This window comes from Pyxicephalus adspersus, chromosome 5 (assembly GCF_032062135.1).
Source record: "Pyxicephalus adspersus chromosome 5, UCB_Pads_2.0, whole genome shotgun sequence".
Taxonomy (NCBI): domain Eukaryota; kingdom Metazoa; phylum Chordata; class Amphibia; order Anura; family Pyxicephalidae; genus Pyxicephalus; species Pyxicephalus adspersus.
Genome location: NC_092862.1, coordinates 21,613,787 through 21,633,050, shown reverse-complemented (window position 1 = coordinate 21,633,050; position 19,264 = coordinate 21,613,787). Strand labels below are relative to the sequence as shown.

General features: G+C 36.6%; 1 protein-coding gene across 2 annotated transcripts in view; it reads left to right on the top strand.

Annotated features, from left to right (window-relative positions):
• Nucleotides 1-19,264, top strand: part of VPS13B (vacuolar protein sorting 13 homolog B) — a 520,025-nt gene that overhangs the window by 451,275 nt on the left and 49,486 nt on the right. For both annotated transcript variants that reach the window (XM_072410846.1, XM_072410847.1), the window contains exons 44-49: nucleotides 10,167-10,322; nucleotides 11,380-11,643; nucleotides 16,171-16,254; nucleotides 16,395-16,570; nucleotides 17,187-17,357; nucleotides 18,945-19,146. In XM_072410846.1, coding sequence (XP_072266947.1) covers nucleotides 10,167-10,322; nucleotides 11,380-11,643; nucleotides 16,171-16,254; nucleotides 16,395-16,570; nucleotides 17,187-17,357; nucleotides 18,945-19,146 — 1,053 coding nt within the window. The remainder of the gene's footprint in view (nucleotides 1-10,166; nucleotides 10,323-11,379; nucleotides 11,644-16,170; nucleotides 16,255-16,394; nucleotides 16,571-17,186; nucleotides 17,358-18,944; nucleotides 19,147-19,264) is intronic.

The window sequence follows — 19,264 nt, the reverse complement described above, 5'->3', positions numbered from 1 at the left end:
ACCTCATAACACCCAGCTCACTACATACATTGTTTTCAAGATGTAATGATAAGCTTTATGATGCTTTAATTTCTACATAATCCAGTGTTTATGTGATGTCTTCTGGCTGGTTCCTGATTTGATGTTTGAAGCAGAGTGCACCTGTCACATACACACTGGAAAGATAAAAGAAGATTTTTTTAAAAAAGTTAAACAGTCCTAGTGCTTTAAAGTAGTATGATGTAGTATTGACCTAAAACCTTGACTCTCAACTCAAAGATCCCCCAAGGTTACCTACAGTGGTTTGCTGTACTTTTACCTTTACCTTGACTCTCAGTTCTGTCCTCCAGGGTAACAACACAACAGTTTGCTGTACAATTAAGACAAGGCTCTAGGCAGAAAAATAATAGAGCTGAAATCTATTCTCATTTTTAGAATGGTGGTTTAATCCTTACCAGTACTAATTGTCTCACAAATGTCCCCGTCCCTCTTCCAGTCTGCAACCTGTTCTAGGTGGTGAGTGTACTACATTTCTAAACTCTCTTGGTACTAAAGTTTCTTCATGTCATATATGTTAAAAATCAAGAAGTTATCAAGTGAAAAATGTCCCAGAGCCAGATACTCAAAACCTGGAACTGTTTGGGTTTGAAAGTGTAGTAATTGTGAAGGAATTTTGTACAATAAAAGTCTCAAACTTTGCATAGACTTGGCATGGTGAACAAGAATGAAGTACCTCCACCACGTTCAGCAGAAACTTGTCATGACATCTCCCAGCAAACACTAAATTCATACAGTTCATGAAGCATTTAAACCCTGAAGAAGTGGTAAACCAAAAATGTCCTGTTTTTGCACGTTTTTAACAATAAAATTATTATGCCTTTATAACTGAAAGTTTGAGACTTTTGATTCACGATACTGTTTACCAATCAACCCAATTGCCAAACACTTGAGAGTCAAATGAATTTTAAAAAGTCCATTCCAGATGTGCTGGATCATCCAGGTTTTCCCTTGATAGTCTATCGTCAACTCCCTTGGGTAACATAATAAATCAGTCCATTAAAAAAAAAAATCCTGGTAAGCAGGATAACAGTTCAGATAAATAGTATTCTGGAATATGACAACACATAGACTTTTATCAAGCATTACTTTTTAAATTATGTCATTTAGTCTCAGCTTTTTTCCACTTGGGACTTTATGTCATTATGATTTTACCCAACCACAAACATGACAATATGCATCTGGCAATCACCCCAAAGCTAACTTTGCACAAACTCATATTGTCAATCCATATTTTATTTTCCATTTTCATCTAAGATTCTTCTTGGATAACTTTGACATTTAATATTTGGAGGAAATTACAACAATATTGAGTAATATTGCCGTGGTGCTGAGTCTCTGAAAGGAAATGCAGATTATCGCCTATCCGGTGTATATTATGAATTCCACTCTACATAGAAAGCACTTGTGGTTTTCCTGACATGCCGTTTTCTTTTTCCCAAATAATTTCCATGTTAAATGAATTAATGAAGTGGGATTACCTGTAAGTCAAAACAGTGCCCGAGCTTGGACAATCCCTGCAAGTGTCAGGTTCATGGAATGTGGCATGATCTCATAGTTCTGAAATGGTTTCATTCCTCATGATAATTCCACACTTGCCAAGTGAGTGAATTTTAAGAACTCTTAGCAGATTGCGAGATAAATGGGAATAATCCATTCTGCTGGAGAACGGGACTTCCCCCAGGCAGTGCTTCATATTTGACTTACACTTGGGGATAAAATAAGACAGGACAAGTTCTTATAATACCATTTTGTTACTGGGAAACCAAACCATCTCCCTTCTTTCTGCAGGTTCAGGTTTCCCTTCATTTCAGCAGCAAGAGCCAGTGGCTGCCACTGAATACTTTGTTTAACCTTGACAAAATGTTTTTTTAGTACGGTAACACAGTTCAAGTCAATGAAAATAGTTTGAAGGCGATTGCATTTCTTGTACATTCAGATCAATTAACTCCCGTGTTTACTTTGCTGTGATTAAAATGAGTGTATGGAATTTCAAGAGCTGAAAAGGTAGGGGAACTATACAGTAAATGGTTTATTCTGTTTATTTAACACTGCAAGGGAGAAAGAAGTAAATTTAGTGCAAGTTTACTGGTTACTGAATTACCGTTGACACTGAACTTTTGAGGAGCGTGGGTCTTTTTTGGCGTGTGCTTAAAGAGTTGCAGGGAGGACTAAATTCACAAGAAAATTCGTAGTTGAATTTCGGGTGAGCAGTAAAATTTACAATCAAAATACATATATAGAAGCTATTTTACTACTCAGAGAATTTGTATTTCTAGGCAGCCATTTGTGTGATTAGATAGCACAATCAGATCCCCAGCTTCAACTGCAGCTGAAGCATAGCATAGTCAGGAACACAAAAGCAACTTGCTGATTGAACAATGAAGAAGCAGGTACACAGTGATCTATCATCCCTCTGAACTGCCATCAACTTGTCCCCTCTCAACATATGTGGGTGCAGCAGAGCCTGATTGGCTCCTATTGCTGGCCTCCCTGCTGCTTGTGCATGTGCTGCTGTACAGAGGTGTACAGGAGACTGAAATCAAGACACATTGCAGTACTTTACAGATCTTTTTAGCTGCCAGTGAATTTGTACTTGTTAGCTAAAAAGGATTTTAATTTTGGAAGAAAGAGCATTGTGTGTTAAAGTTTGTCCTTCAGATGCAAATTGTTGTCTTTACTTCAAGACCTAAAATTCAGTAACTAGGATTTTTTCCAATAGTGTAGTCAGAGGAAAATTACAAACCAGAATATTAAGATCCTTAGTTTGCATATACAGGGGTGAATGTAATTGTGTCTTTATGCAAGAGAATATATTCAAATAATTTGTTCATGCTATCCTAATATGGCTGATGCTGATTATTAGCAGAAAATCCTTCTAATCCACTAGCTACTAGCAAGTTATGTGTACAGAACAATGTTCTGGTAAATGTATAATGTGGTATACATCAATGAGAATCCTGGATTTTGAAGTGTCCTAAAAATTCCTATATACAGATCAGCATTTGCTGTTGCAATACCAATGGTTACCATCAAGGTTTCTGCACCATCAAGAAAAGATGGCGACAGCCAACACAGCTCTATATTTATGAATGATTTTCATAGTGAGTTATTTACCTAATTTGCTTGTTTTATTATTTTCTGCAAAAAGAGTTTATCAAATATACCTAAAAGTTAACTAGAGGTGGGCTATTGTACTTTAATGTAGATGAAAAGTATTGGGGTGACATAGGTAAACCCTTAGATACGGTGGTTTAGTAACATGTCATTCTCAGTTCATTCACTGGTGTGAACAGGTGATGCTGCATTTGTTTTTATACATATCAATTATTTACACACTAGAATTTTCTGTGAATAAAAACAAACACTGTGCCACCCTGTGGATAATTTAAGGATGATTATTAACCCAGGTCGATCCATGTCTACTTAAAGCTGACCTAAACTAAAAAAAAAAAAAGTCAGGAAGTAGAGCCCTGGCCCCTGGTGGCTTTTTGTTTTAACTGTACACTGTAAGTTGCAAGCACCATATTGTACAGAGCTCAGCTCTGTGGTGCTGTTGTGCCAGGGACAATGTTACTTCCGCACATGTATCCAATGGCCAAGGAGAATCCTTCTGAAGCTGGAGGAGGCGTGGAAAAGATGGCGGCTTTTGAGGACATAGCGCTGACTGAATCCTGGGCATGTCATCTAAAAATGGCACCTGCATATATATAAGCCTGTGCCATAATCGGCAAATATGCTGTGCAGAGAAACCTACAGAGTACAGGTCTGCTTCAATGCCGTTCACTACATTGGCTTATCTGTATTTAACTTTTAAAAGTATTTGCCCTTTTCAAAATGATAAAACCAACACTATGAAAATTGGTAATAAATATAACCCTATGCCTTATGTCAGAGAAAGTATGTGACTACCCATACAGGAGCAACAGAGAACCAAAAGGAAAAGAGGAAAAGCAGAGTAGCCAGAGTAATGCTGGCACAAGATGTGTACATGATATGTCACCATACACATTACAATCTATGTCAAATCACCTAACTCCCATGGGCAGACAGGTTGAGGACAACACAGGAATCTCTGATCTGGCAATTAGGTTTATGCTGGATGGAAAATCCACAAGAGTAAAGGACATATTGGAAAAATGTACATTCCACAATAATGTAATGGCCCTGAATAACAGTAAATGCATCTTAGATATTTAGGAACAAAGCCTGTGTGCAATGTTTGCATGGGATTCTTCCAGTTGTTCTGATTTTCTCATTGCAAAAAAAAATGAATACATATTTTGTAACTGATTTGTCTTCCACCCAAACTCCCTCCCATAGTGTGGTAGGAACATCAAATGCTTAGCTCTTCCCAGGGTTGGGACCGATGTGAATAAATCTATATGCACCATAAATCAGTGCTTAATATATTGCTACAATTTATATTCCCAATAAAAAAAAAAATCTGTCTGGATCTTGATATTGGAATGGTATATCTGACTCGTGTTAAGCTAATCTAAAGAGATAATGAGAATTTGTTACTACTGCATAACCATTGGAGATTCTAATTTAGTTTTATTTTTTCCAGAGACATGTTGCTGTTTTATGTGCCCCCAAGATCAGGCCAGCCCTGTTCACTACGTTCCAAAGCCTTTATGGCTCCCTGAGCTGCTGCACGTGTTCAGACAATAGGGGACTATGCACAGGCCCCGGGGAACTGATACACAATAACAAAACCCTTATTCATGCTGTGAAATATGTCTAGAAATAATAACAATTCTGTTCCAGCCTTATAACCTCTTCTGCTGAGTTCCACAGCAGTTTGCCCGAATTTATATTTTAGGACCCACTCGGCCCCTAGGTCTGTACTTCACTGTTTATTGGATGGCCCCGGATTTCAAGTTCCTGATCCATAGAATGATGTATACCTGTACCTTATTACAAAAACAAGACTGTTAGATTGGGAATTGATTCAGACATCGGGATCTGTTAATATAAAAGTGGGAGCTGGCTGTTCTCTAGAAAAATGGCATTTTACTGTTTTCAGTTTACCCCATTTATAAAAACTTATACATATACACTTCCATATTGTCACAGAAAAAAAATGTCAATAATATTCTAGAAATATTTTACTGTCATGTCATATATTTAAGATCTTTGCACAATTAAAGGACTTTTATATCTATAAATCTTGGTCATTTCATCAATGGACACATTTATCTAATTAGCTACTTAAGATATTAAACAGCTGCTTTGTGAAGCTTTTCCATATGTGGAATATTATTTCTATTTCACAGGAAGCAAAATAAAGTATGTGTTGTAGCCAAAGATGATGAAGCTTGATGAGGTAAGGCACAGGTATACAGATCCATGCTGAAATTATTCAAATAACTGAGATAGATAGGTGCTTTAGACAAATATATATCATTGCACAGAATTAACACTAAGCATCATTTTTTATTTTTCCCTATCAATAATTTTGTCTTTAATAAAATTAGACATGGCTATGCAAACTTTAAAAGACCTCATCTATAATGGCCTGGCCTCCCAGAGAGATTCTTTATTGTGGATATCTAATATTCAACAAATTCTGTCTCAAAACATGGAAATGATCACTACATTATGTAAATGGTCTCTGGTTCCTCTTTATTCATGTTATTTCTCCATTAGGCTAAGCAAAATGTTGCCTGTTTGTACAGCTGTAGACCGACATACTTCATATTACTTTATATACCATCTGTTTCTTACATACATTGTTCTGGTACCAGCATCATCATCAGCTTTGGCATTACTGTAATGTTCATTGTTGGCCACCATCCCATAAAGGTCTTTGATGATTTTGCAAAATCAAAAAAGACAAATAAGTTTTACTTTTATTTGGCTTTCTGGCCACTGCTTCTCCATTCATCATTTTTAGTAGAAATGGAAGAAATTGATAAACCACTATTATCAAGTTTTCAACCTTAAATGCCACCATAAGTGAATATTCCCTTTTAAACATTATTTTAGTATGTATGTGTTTGTATATATATATATATATATATATATATATATATATATATATAGTGGTTCTAGAAATTTTGCTCCTAAAAAAAGCCCACTAACTCTGGAATTTACCTCTACATAAAGGGATCATCCTTTATAGCACAGTTCTGTTTGATTTTTTCCGTGTAAGCAGGCTTTTCTAGAATGGGTTGATTGAAGCATTACTTGCTGTGTAAAAAATCAAATTGACATAAACCATTATAGGTTACTTTTCATTGTTCTCCCCAGCCCATTTGCACTGGACGCGCACCACCCGGCCCATTTCAGTAACCACCCGGCTGTTTTTGGGTGGTTACTGAAGAGTTAGCTCACAATACAGCAGCTGCCACCCGCCTACAATTACTTCCCACCCAGCTTAAATTTTTTTTTTAAGTTGAACGCTGCCTTTAAAGATATATAATCAAGTTATTATTATTATTATTAAACAGGATTTATATAGCGCCAACATATTACGCAGCGCTGTACATTAAAAGTTATTAATCAAATATTTAAAATGTATTTTCTTTCTGCTAGTAGTGTAACATGGCAAGTTACTTTACATCTCTTATTTCAATGCAGGAGTAGGAAAAGACATAATGAACATAAACAGAAAACAATATGTGCTATAGCAGCCTTCTCTAATATGCCATTTTCTTAAAAAGGTTTTTTTGAACTTACTATTTTAAAAGAAACACTTGTGAATATTTAAACCTTTATCCTCTTAGATTGTAAGCTCTTCAGGGCAGGGTCCTCTTCTCCTCCTGTGTCACTGTCTGTATCTGTCTGTCATTTGCAACCCCTATTTAATGTACAGTGCTGCGTAATATGTTTATTATTAATATTAATAATATTAATAATAATATTTAACCCAAAAATACAACATGAAAGTAAAAATGTTTTATGTATATTGTATACTAATTAGTATTCAGATTAAATATTTCAATAGGCAAATGTTACCTAAAATGTATATCTTTTTCTTTTATTGTAAAATATGAAATCAATAATACAACTACATGGTTTTGTCTTGCAAATATTTTCTATATGAGAAGCCAATGAATTTCATTTTTAAGTGCAGTAACAAGTGAAATGTTAATCTTGCAGAATCTGTGTCACTAGCATGTTGTCTTATTCACTTGGCATGGTCAGCTTTGTCTTTAGTGAACCGTGAAGACACAGTAGCATTACATATGTAACGTATAGGGAGAGCTACCGTGCCAGCAAGTCTGAGTCTAGAAAATTTAAACAGACAAGTGTATTCCTCAGTGACAGTGAGTCAGCAAGAGCTGTGTTTATACGGGTCTGCTTCTCACTCACGCTGGGACTTCACGCAGAAGCTTTGTAATTCTTTCTGCTCCTTTTTGTCTGTTTTGTTGTGTGCGTCACTAATCCATTATATCCATCTGATTCGCTATTATGTTAGCTGTATACACACATTGGAGTTGGTTTACTAAAGTCAAGCCTGCTTCCTTGGTAAAATGTATATTCAATTTGTGAAGTCAATGATAGCAAATAAGGTGAACATGTATAGGTTCACTTTGAATACCGAACTAGCACATGATTGAATGATTGAAATAAACACATCTTCGCTATGGTAATATTCACTTTGCCAAGTTACCAGTCTTCCCTTTTCCTGGTTAAATAACCCCAGTATATTTTCAGCTACTTCTGAGTTACTTCATCAAGGACTTGTAATATGTTAAACATTGGTTACGGCAAAAAGTTTATCGTTTTCAATTATGTTTTTTCTGGCTAACACAAATATCTAAAGATTCAAATAAAAAAATCCTAAAGATTTAAGAACTACATGTAATTTGTCATTATCAGTCATTATTGCCTCATACATGCTTGTTTTGCCACCCATCGCAACTGTAGTTTGTTGGTCAGGTATGATTTGGGTTCCATTAGCAATTAATAAAGTGCCCATGTCTTCACAACGCATTAGTGTGAAAAACATTTAGTGTACAAACAGTCAGAAAATAAAAAAAATCTATATTTGAAAATCCTGTGTGTGGCCCTTGAGAGCTTGAGTTGGATGTGCCTTCCTTTGCATTCACTTTTTGCATCTGTTTGCTTCAGTTGCAGTTATTGCTATAAATCATGGTCAGTAAAAGAAAGACCTGGCGCATACAAACGGATATCATATATACATATATGTGTGTGTGTGTGTGTGTGTGTGTGTGTATATATAAATTTTTCTTTGTATCTGCTGCAAGTTTTGTCATCCATAACCAACATAACCCTCTGTACTGTAAACTGATTTCATTGGCTTCTGTTTCTCTTCGGCTTAATCAGTTTGTTGTGTGATTCCATATCAGCGTTATTGGGAGGCTTTCAGTCCTGGCCATAAATCTGTTATTACCAAGGAGCACAGTAAACCTTGAAATATCTTGTAATAGTAATAATAGTGATAAGATTACAGGCAGAGCTGCAGGACGATTGTCAGTCAGCGCTTCAGAAGCCACCCACCGTCAAACTCTGTTATGTTTGCTTATGTCTGTTTTCAGACAGATGACAAGGACACTGCACATATAAGGGGCTCTTCATACAGAATTGTAGAACACGACCTCCCGCAGTGCTAGCCAAATAAGATTTACAGCTCAGAAAAGGATGTGTGATCTTTATTTTTGGTTATTTTTAAATCTATCTAAACCCAAGAGCAAAACATTTTTTACATATTGCAGCTGACCATTTCTTAGATGTTGTGGCTGCACTAGGTTTCTTTTTAATGCTTGATTTCCTTTATTTATACCTGGTGATCCTAGTAAAATCCTTCCTTTTCTAGGCTGACCACACTTTTCTACTGCACTGTGTCTACAGAGGGGCAGTGTTGTCACCCTAAAACAAAAAGTGTCTTAGGACTGCAGAACTTTTATTATCTTCATAACATTGGAGCTTGGTTTGTAGTCAAGAAGGGACCTGTCAACAAAAGGCAGAAAGCTTGAACTTTTAACTGCAAGACTAAAACATTTTCTTTTGATGATATTTATCTATTTTAAAGGAAGACTTTGAAGCAAAAACATATCCGTTGCTACTGTTGATTCCGTGACTGTATGCTGATCCAGTGTTTTCAATACTATATAAATTACCAACCCAGAACACATATCCAGATAGGGAGTGCTCACTTCACTGCTACATTCTTGTTTTGGGTCAGCAACTGACTGTATAATGATGCCCTCTTGATGCATTGTTGGTATAAAAAGGGTATCATTGGTAATATTGTATTTTAAGTAAAGTAAATGTTTTCCCTGCAAATACAGTGTTTTTCATCCTTTTTACATAGGAGAGACCTCTTAGAATAAAGTTCAGGTCTTCAGGGAAGCCCCGCTTTACAAAGTCTATATTCATGTCACTAGCTGTCCCTCAAAGGGGCTTACAACCTAATGTCCCTACCATAATTATAAGTCAATAATACAGTCTAAGGGCAATTTGGGGGAAGCCAATTAACCTAACTGCATGTTTTTGGTATGTGAGAGGAAACCGGAGTACCTGGAAGAAACCCACGCAAACATGGAGAACCTGCAAACGCCATGCAGATAGTCTACTGGCTGAAATTTGAACCTGGGACCTAGCGCTGCAAAGGCCAGAGTGCTAACCTTTGAGCCCCCCATGCTGTCCATAAATAGTTAGTTTGTTTTGACTATTTTAAATGGTTTATTTGTATAGCCAAATTTTTTTGTATAGTATACGTAAGGGCATAAAGCTCTGTTGGTTTGGAGGAAATCACTCAAATTGAGGGGAATTCTCCCTCTTAGACAGTTGTCCCCAAAACAGGTATCTCCAAATGCAAGACTTCTTTCTTTTCTTATGGGGTCAACTCTAAAAAATTTGTATTTTACATTACTTCTGGCTTAGTAGCAATGGTCACCAGCACAAATAGAAAAAAAGAACATTTTTTTTCTAGAAATACAATTTAAATATTTCTAGAAAGCTTTTTAAGTGAAAGTGAAGGAAAAAAAATCAGAACATATAACAAATTGCATGTCACCAAAGAGGTTAAAATATTTCCCCCCCTCAGGAAGCTGAAAGGCTTAAATCTTTTCATAAGAATGATAATGAATCTGGAATGACAGAAAGCAGTGTATTTATGACCCTAACTGTTTAATGGATGTTGTATCTCCCTGCAGCTGCTTCACATCTGTATTGAGGGCTGGGGAAACTGGCGCTGGTCAGAGCCCTTCAACGTGGACAACGCTGGGACATTTATCCGAACGATTCATTACAAGGGCAGGACTGCAACTCTGATTATAAAAGTAGAGCAGCTGAACGGTGTGCAAAAACAAGTATGTCCTTAGTTTATATATGTAAAATCACAATGTTACAGATCAAGATTGGGAAACAAGGCAATGAGAACATTTTTTTTATTGTAAATTTATGCTGTCATCACAAGTAATCCAAAGTTGAAGAAGTTTTAGTTTTAGTGCCAAAATTTTTTTTGTTGTTTTGAGTTGGAAGTATTAAGGCTTCTCTTTTTCCTGTCTTTGTCTTCGCTAGGAGATTTAGGGCCATGTTAAAGGGGTGATTAATTCACCCATATTAGAATATATATATATATATATATATATATATATATATATATATATATATTTTTTTTTTTTTTTTTTTTTTTTTATATATATTGTTCACTAAGAAAATCATTGGGCTTGAGCAATGTCAGTTACAAGCTAATCAGTGAAAGTAGGTACATCCACCATAGATTAGCTAAAAATCAATGAAGGAGTTTGAGTTGTAGCAGAGCATTCCAGTTTAATAGTTTAGCATTGGTTTTACATGTACCAGTAAGAAACAGCCTCTTGGTGACAAATCGCCAGTAACTATATGTAACACATTACAAATAAATCCTTAGCTACATAGTGGCCATTGTCACGGCCATGGCCATTGTTGAAATGCAAAAGGTATACAGTTTTAAATTGCACAATTGTGACTGGAGCTGAAGGGTGAGTGGAAGACTTCAAATGGGAACATCTGTTAAGCTATATGTTGTTTCTGGAAATTATTGTTCTGGATTCTGTGATACTGCTGAGCAACCTGTTCCATTCCATGGAGAGGTGAGAAAGAAAACCTCTCTGGGGACTTCTGGGGGCACCAGTAGTCTTTCTTAGGGGTTGCTTGTTTAATTATCTAGCAAGGCTAATTACTATATGACTACATTAATGCTCTGTACTTATGCTAGATTTTCACCCATATGAGGGCAATAAAAATGTAATTTATGTACAGACCTATAGAGTGACTTTATAGTAGTAGATTTGTCTTTATTAATCACATTTGGTGATGATCAAAGTACAGCTTTCATTTATAATTGTAATCTGTGTCTTAAATGCCTCGATATTATCTTCCTAGGTGATAATCTGTGGAAGGCAGATCATTTGCAGCTATTTATCAGAGAGCATCGAGTTAAAGGTAGTTCAGCACTGCGTGGGACAAGATGGCCAGGTTGTGGTGCAAGAACATGTCGACTGCCTAATGGAAAAACAGAAGCTACCATCTTATGTATTAGAAAACAGTGAGCTGACAGAATTGTGTGTAAGAGCAAAAGGAGAAGAGGAATGGTCTCGAGATGTTTGTCTGGCTGCTGATACTACTGAGCACAGCTTTATCATTCAGGTAGGTGGCAGACAAGCATGCCCTAAACATTTATTTTTTATCAAAGATATCCCAAAGCACTTGTCTACCGGTACAGAAGAAATAAATGGCCTCTGACTAACTTTGTAGTGGAATTTTCCTCTTTGGCTCATTTATCACTTGACAATAAGGCTGAAGTAAGGACATCCATCAAGTCTGCAGTAAGGTATCATGATCGCCCATCATCTGGGCTGAAAGACTTTTAAATGTTTCAAGGTTATCTATCTCAGCTACGCATTCCACTGGAGTGGGGATATGTGCGAAGCACCAGTACGCCTCTGCTTTTTAAGTCATACTTATTGGAAATAAAGAGAACTGAAAAAGAGCAGTAATTCCGTAGTCTGCTTTATAGGCAAGAGAGATTTTTCAGACAATTGTTTCCAAAATACAAACAAGATGTTTTGAAAGTACTATAAATCCCTCACATTAAAAGTTTGGCTTGTAATATTCAGTTATGCTCCTCAAGGCTAAAAAAACTTTCACTAACCAAGAATACAAAATGACAGACTTTGAGTTTTGTTGGATGTTTAATTATGAAATTATTGTTAAAGATCAAGTAACAAAATACCAGATCATGCCTCCGAGAATTTTCTAATTAACCGGAATAGTAATTTGTTTGTACTGTATGAATTTAATTCCTTTCTCTCTGTGCCCCAAAAAACACTTCACAAATAGTCAGACCCTCGCCTTACAATTAGCCCTCTAGTCGGTTATTGCGGCACAGGAATTTAAATTGTCATCTTTGCTATTTATTTTTTCAGAGACTTGCCTAAACATCCACTGCGTGTGGGCACAGCTATACGTGTATTATTTATATACTGTGAGATTTTTGTTAACATTTCAGTTCAAAGATTTTCTTTGCAAATGTCACAGGGTTGGGGAACATACAGCTTAGTAACTGATGTCTCTAAATAATTTCTAGGGACATTCTGCTGCTGGAGTCTACTGAAGTAGTGTAGAAATTTATACCTAATATAACATATTTAATAAACTAGAATTTGTAATGCAGTTATCTTTTTTCTGTAATAAATCAGACAAATACTCAGTAATCCACAGCTATCCTTGATAAAGAATAAACCGGCTCTACTAAGCTAAATGTATGGTACAAGAGACTATAACATACTTATGTACTAAACTGATGCTATTCCTTTGTTGGCTGGTCACCCGGATAATGCTGGTTCATTAGTTCACTGAATTTCTTAAAGTACCCATATTGACTTGAGCAGAATTTACTTTGATTGGTAGCTATGGGGTAAATAACAAACTTAAACCTAATGAATATTGTATTATATTGCAGCTTACAAGTCCTTAGAAGGATTATCTGCATATATTTGAAGCTTTTCTTTTTTTTTTTTACCTGGTTCTCCTGCAAGTAACACACTTTCTGTCCCTTGGTGGCTACACTAATTTTCTTTTGTCAAATGCGCTGAACTTCAACCATGTCTTCCATTGATCATTTCCATTACACAGGCATGTTTTGTTATTATGGTGCCGGATTCCTTCTCATATTGATTATTTGGGTTCATTAATAATTAAACCGTGGGGGGAACTAATAAAAACACACTTTGGTTTTTAATTTCTGTGTGATGGTTATAGATGTGAAACATTAGATTTCTTCTCGATTTAAGTCATGCAGTAACCTGTCACTCACCCTCCATCCCCTAAAGAAACACATTTTTGGCTGGGTTTGGGCTTTAAATACTATAACTGTTGCTAAAATACTTCTAACAAGTGATTTGCACAGTCAACAATATTATCTTTCTTCAAGGTTGACGTTTACTGTAAAGTGGCTTAGAGTTGCCAGTTTGCATACAGTGCTTTTTTTCTGATAAGCTAAAGACTTAGGAAAATATACCCCTTGAACAGCACTTGATTTGGTTCATAAATGTTGGAGTATGCTGGGTTTTCAAGGCCTCAGGAGTTTGCAGAGGCCTACAGCTTGACTAGATTTCAGGAAGTAAGGGAATGTTGGGACCTGTGAAACCTAAGTAATTGGTGGTCATCAACTTCACTATAGCTGGTTTAAATCACTTTTAGTATTGCTGGTTAGTTCATGGCCTCCAGTGTGAGGACTTTGGCTTGCCTAGATCTAAGGAATGTGGGACTTTACCACACCTCAAAAATTGGAGGTCTGCAATTTGCCCATAGCTAGATTAGCATTATTGGAAGGTAAATGTTTAGGTGGTCGTAAAGAAATAATCATTGCTGCAGCCTGCAGTAGTGATGTATCTTGATCACATTACAAGACACGCTACTGGGGAGCACTGCGCAGCTTGTGTGTGAGAAAATGTTTAAGAAATGCGTTCATTTACACACCCTATGTTCCTGGCTTGTTTAGAAGTTGGCAAGCCCCTTACTCTTTGATTATGTGATGTAGATATCTTACATCTGTTTGCTTTACTCTTGATATGTTAGACATGGATTTCCTGCCCTTCCAAAAAGAAAAAAAAATTAGCTTGACACAATAAATTCCTCCCTTATTGCGATGTTCAGCAGACATCATGTTCATCGCATCTTGCTGAGTGTCAGTGGGGTCTGGGGTGGGTGTGGAATGTTTGCATGTGTCTGGATTTATTGGCTGCTGAAGATGGCATTTATGTTTCAGTTTGGAAATTCTATTCAGTAATACTGTTTTGTATATGTGTAAGTCCATCTATGCCATTAGGCACTTCGGCCAGCGCACATCAGGCAGTTAGTAGCAGATGTCGCTGTTTTTTTGTTTGTTTTTTTCAAGGCCGAGTTGCATGTACAACGCCCAGACCTTCTTCTATCTTAGCAGGAACTTGGGGCTGGCCATGGGAAAAAGTAGATTCTGACTAGGGCCAACTTTTTTAATTGCAAATAAACCAAGAATTAGGTTTTTAAGCTGTTTGTATGTTTTTTCCATAGAAACTTCGGCATAACATACAAAACTCTATGCAGACAATATACCAAGTACAAGTCCTGCACAGGAAAGAGTACTGCAATATAAACAAAAAATTGCAATACAATAATTTGAATCTGAGCTACTCTAGTCATGCTCCAAAATGTCTTGAGATCTTCTTTTATAAAGCTTGAAGAGGAAGTAAACTGAAAAACGCTGAAAACAAATAAAAAATCTACTTACTTTCAATCCCGCCGCGCAGTCGATTAGTCCAGAGGTGTCTTCCATCGAGTCCCGCGTCATCCCGGCATCCGTCTCTAAGCCGGCGCTGGGTGCTGCCATTTTCTCTTCTTCTTTCGGGTTCCTCTTCCTACCTCACCTGACCCAGACGCGAGATCTGGTGACGTAGGTTGGAAAAAAACTTGCCGATCTCACTGTGCATGCATGAGATTGGCAAATTTTTCTCTTTTCACGTAAAGGCTCCTTCTGTGCATGCCTGAGGAGCACCCAAGAGCCTCCTGGAATGCGTGACGTAGGTATCCCGTAATGCATTGTGCTCCTATTCATTCGATTGCCTAGGCGATCAAGACTTAGAGGGCAGGACTGACCCCTTTTTTTTATTAAAAAAGAAGGGTGTTGCACCTAAAAAACAAACAGAATTTTTACTTTATATAAAAGGGTTGTCTACCCTTTTATGACTGACACCACTGTAATTTGTTCAACTAAAATGCTTTTAAAACAGGACATAAAATTCCTGTAGCTCCAAGTCCAGGTGATACAAAAAAGGGGAATTACACAACAGGAAAAAAACATAGTATGTAAATAGGCTTAACATATTCTTGGTTTAGGTTTAAGTTTGTATATTACAGATGTGTATTTATTTCATAATATATAGAGACTAAATCTTACAGTTGCAGTAGAATATTACCCAGTTTGAATTCTTTAGTGATAAGGGCATCCTCAGTTCCAAGAATTAAAAGAAAATGATTAAATGAGTTGTATGTTAGATCATTTACATGGTCGCACATTCTGCTGTATTTTCTAATCCAGGCAGAATACATAGATGCAAATCTGTCTGTTGAACATAGATGCATTTCATTACCCCCAGTAGAACCCAAGTAGTAACTTGGTCTATTTGTTGTTTTTTTTGTTTGTTTTTTTGAATGGGCAGTACAGAAATAGATATTTTTTGAAGATAACACCCCAGAGATAGAGCTACAGTGGCAGCATTGGCTGTTAGATAAAAAGCCTGTTAAACTTAATTTGGTAATGCTTGTCTTTTTTCACATTTTTGAACCATTGGCAAGGATCTCATATTCGTTATAGATAACAGGTTCGCAAGTTTTTTTACAGGTCATTTGTGTTTGCATTAGCAAAGAGATCCTAAGAGTCCCAGATGAGGTTCTTCACCTTGAAAGTGTAGAAAAAAAGCCTTTATTAAACAATTCCCATTACTAGCTAATTACTATTGACAATTGACTTATTTTTATTAAATTTATGTACCTTCTTTCATTTTTTTTCTCTATTTACAAAGAATGTCCTGGCCGGTTTAATTGTACATAATGTGTTGTCAAATTAAAAGCAGGAAATAATAATAGAAGCTCCAAGATAAGCTCCTTTGTTAATATCCGTCTCATTGCTCACAGGTGCCATCATCAAACAGAACCATTATTTACGTGTGGTGCACACTGCTAACTTTGGAGCCCAACTCTCAAGCGGAGCAAAGGATGGTGAGTAATAAACATCACATCACAGTGACCTCCCATGAGCTGGAAACGATGAAGGTCATTACGACCTTAGAAGCTGCAATTTACAACATTAGGCAGCTGGATAAAGCAGAAAGTAATGTCATTCTGTTCTTTGTTTTTAGATTGTATTCAGCCCCCTCTTTATCATGAGAAGCCATCTTCCTGACCCCATTATTATACATTTAGAAAAGAGAAGCCTTGGCCTAGATGAAGTACAAGTGATTCCTGGAAAAGGACTGGAAAAGCAGCTGCAAAATATCGAGCCAGACCTCACTCATCATTTAACGTTCCAAGCAAGGTAAAGCTTCCCTATGACGTGACTGTTTAGGGACAGAAAATGCATTTTTTGATTTTACACTACTGTCATTACCAAGTTACTGAGAACTCATCTCACCCACCTCTTGGACTTATTCCTCCCTGACCTGGTGGTAACAAAGATGCAGTTTCTTCAAACATAGATATATTTGGAGTCAGAATTTGCCTCCACTCTTTCAGGCAGTAACTTCATTCCTATTACTCACAAGCACATACCTATAGTTGCCGCTTGGCGACTGTTGTCTCACACATCAAATTATACATTGGGCTCAAATAATACAGCCTGCTATCCATTATACTCCACTGGGGAGCACACATTGTGGCCTGCATTTTATGACCCACCCACCAAGAAAACTAGCTTCAATTCTGGGGCCTGCTTAGTGCAGAAGAGAGAGATGCAAGATTTCAGATGATCAGGGCTCATGTAACCATGCTATTCACCTGACTTTTTTGTTTTTCTCTCTTTATGGGAGCCCAAGGCCAGCTATGTGTAGTGAACTATCAGTCCTTTCAGATTTTTTATTACATTCTGTGTGATGCCAATTTGTTCATAGAAAATATTTTTTCCTGTTTAACCACATACATTTTTAAACCTCCAGGGAGGAAGATGATCCTTCAGAATGTGCTGTTCCCATCTCAACAGCTCTGATTAAACAAATTGCCATTAAAGCACAAAGCGAGTACTCTGCAAGTCAAATAATTTCCGAATTTTATGGAGGAGATTGCAACACACTGCCTGTGTGGCCGTACAGTAAAAAGGATACAGACAGGTAGGTTTCTGACTCTATTGGACAGCATGTTCATCACAGAATTGAAGCAGCCAATAAAAAATTGAGAAACATATAAAAACAATGTTAATGCCACCAGTCATTCCATTTGTATTTACTAATTAGCACTATTAGTAAATACAAATAAAGAGCAGTCAGAAGGCGAGGCAGTGTTTGGAAGCCTGCATGCTGCCTATGCTTCCATGTAGAATATCACAGGTGATTGCAACATTATATTTTCCAGTCCAGCCACTGTAATTACCTGAGATCTGCTAAGATGAGGCAGGTCTGACAAAATTTTGGTGCCTAACCTTCTAATAGATGGCAAGAGTTTATGAAATGAAGCCTACAGATTTGCAGACAATAAAAAGTCTCACCATCCTTGTTATCTTATGCAACCATGCAATGCAGCAAAGGTAGTACAATAAGAAGTTCTCCAATTAAGACAACTTAAAAAAAAAGTATAAAAAAAGGCAAAAAATAGATATTTAATAAATATCACTATGTTTTGCAGCCTACAATATATAATGAAGTATAGGATATCCCCCACCTACTAGATTGTAAGCTCTTTTGGGCAGGGTCCTCTCCTCCTCCTGTGTCACTGTCTGTATCTGTCTGTCATTTGCAACCCCTATTTATTATACAGCGCTGTATAATATGTTGCCGCTATATAAATTCTGTTTTTATTATTATTTTTATTATTAATATTAATAATAATAGTAATCTGGATACCTAAATAGTTCTGATTTGATTACCACATTTTAGTTTCATGAAACAGCAAAAGCGGCAGCGCCACCTTCATGTTGGTTTGGTGAGTTACAGGGGTAAACTGTGTCAGTGCTTGTGTCCTCTCTAGTGAGTGCATTTAGCTTTGAAATTGGAGATTTCTGAAATTAAGAGATGTTTGGCTCAGCTCTTCTTTCTTACAAAATAGTGTAACGGTTCATCTTTCAAGGACTTTGCAAAGACAAAGGAAACATTTGCTTTTCTCACATCTACATTTTTCCACAGCTGAATTAATTTGTTGAGCAATAGCTGTCTAATGCAACATCAATGAAAAACAGAGAGAAATTGTTAGGAGGCATATAACAAAAAAAGGACTTTTCTATATTCTTATTGGCATTTTTGAGTAAATGTCTCCAATAAAAGGTGACAGGGTATACACCTGATGTGATGTGATGTATTTTATTTTATGGCTGTTATTTATAATTATCAGTCAAGTTTTGGCTTTTTTATTTTTTTCACATTTGTAGAATTGTAAAAAGCCAGCGTGAATTTCATATTACAATGTTACTGGGCACCAGGGTCTTGTGTTTGAATTCCCCTGTGCTTTTCTAGGGCATCATCTGCATCAGGAACAACAGTACAATTCAGACCAATATACTGCCTTCAGTCAGTAGGGTTTGAGACTCTGTTTGGTAAGAAACTAACATAAAATAATACCTCTGCAACTCCTCACTACCCAAAAAGCAAGAAAAGAGTATATATGATTATTTATGAAAAGGTTTATATGGTAGAACAATACCATAAGCCAGAATTTTTTCTATATTAGAATTGCAGTAGCCTAAATGTTCTGTTTTCCTTTTATAGCGGGGAGCACTTGGCTCAGTGGGACAGCCCCATGCGGGTGAAGCTTTCCCTGTGGAAGCCCCATCTCAAGACCCTGTTGATTGAGCTTCTCCCATGGGCTCTCCTCATCAACCAATCCAGATGGGATCTTTGGTTATTTGAGGGCGAGAATATTGTTCTACAAATTCCTGCTGGAAAAACCATTATTCCACCTAATTTCAAGGTAAATGCTTTCTTTACTTTTTTATCATATGGTTAAAAGGTAAGTATTACAGTTTGTTTTTTATATTATCTTTTAATAGGTTTCGTTAAACCAATCATTATATAATTATTTAGTATAG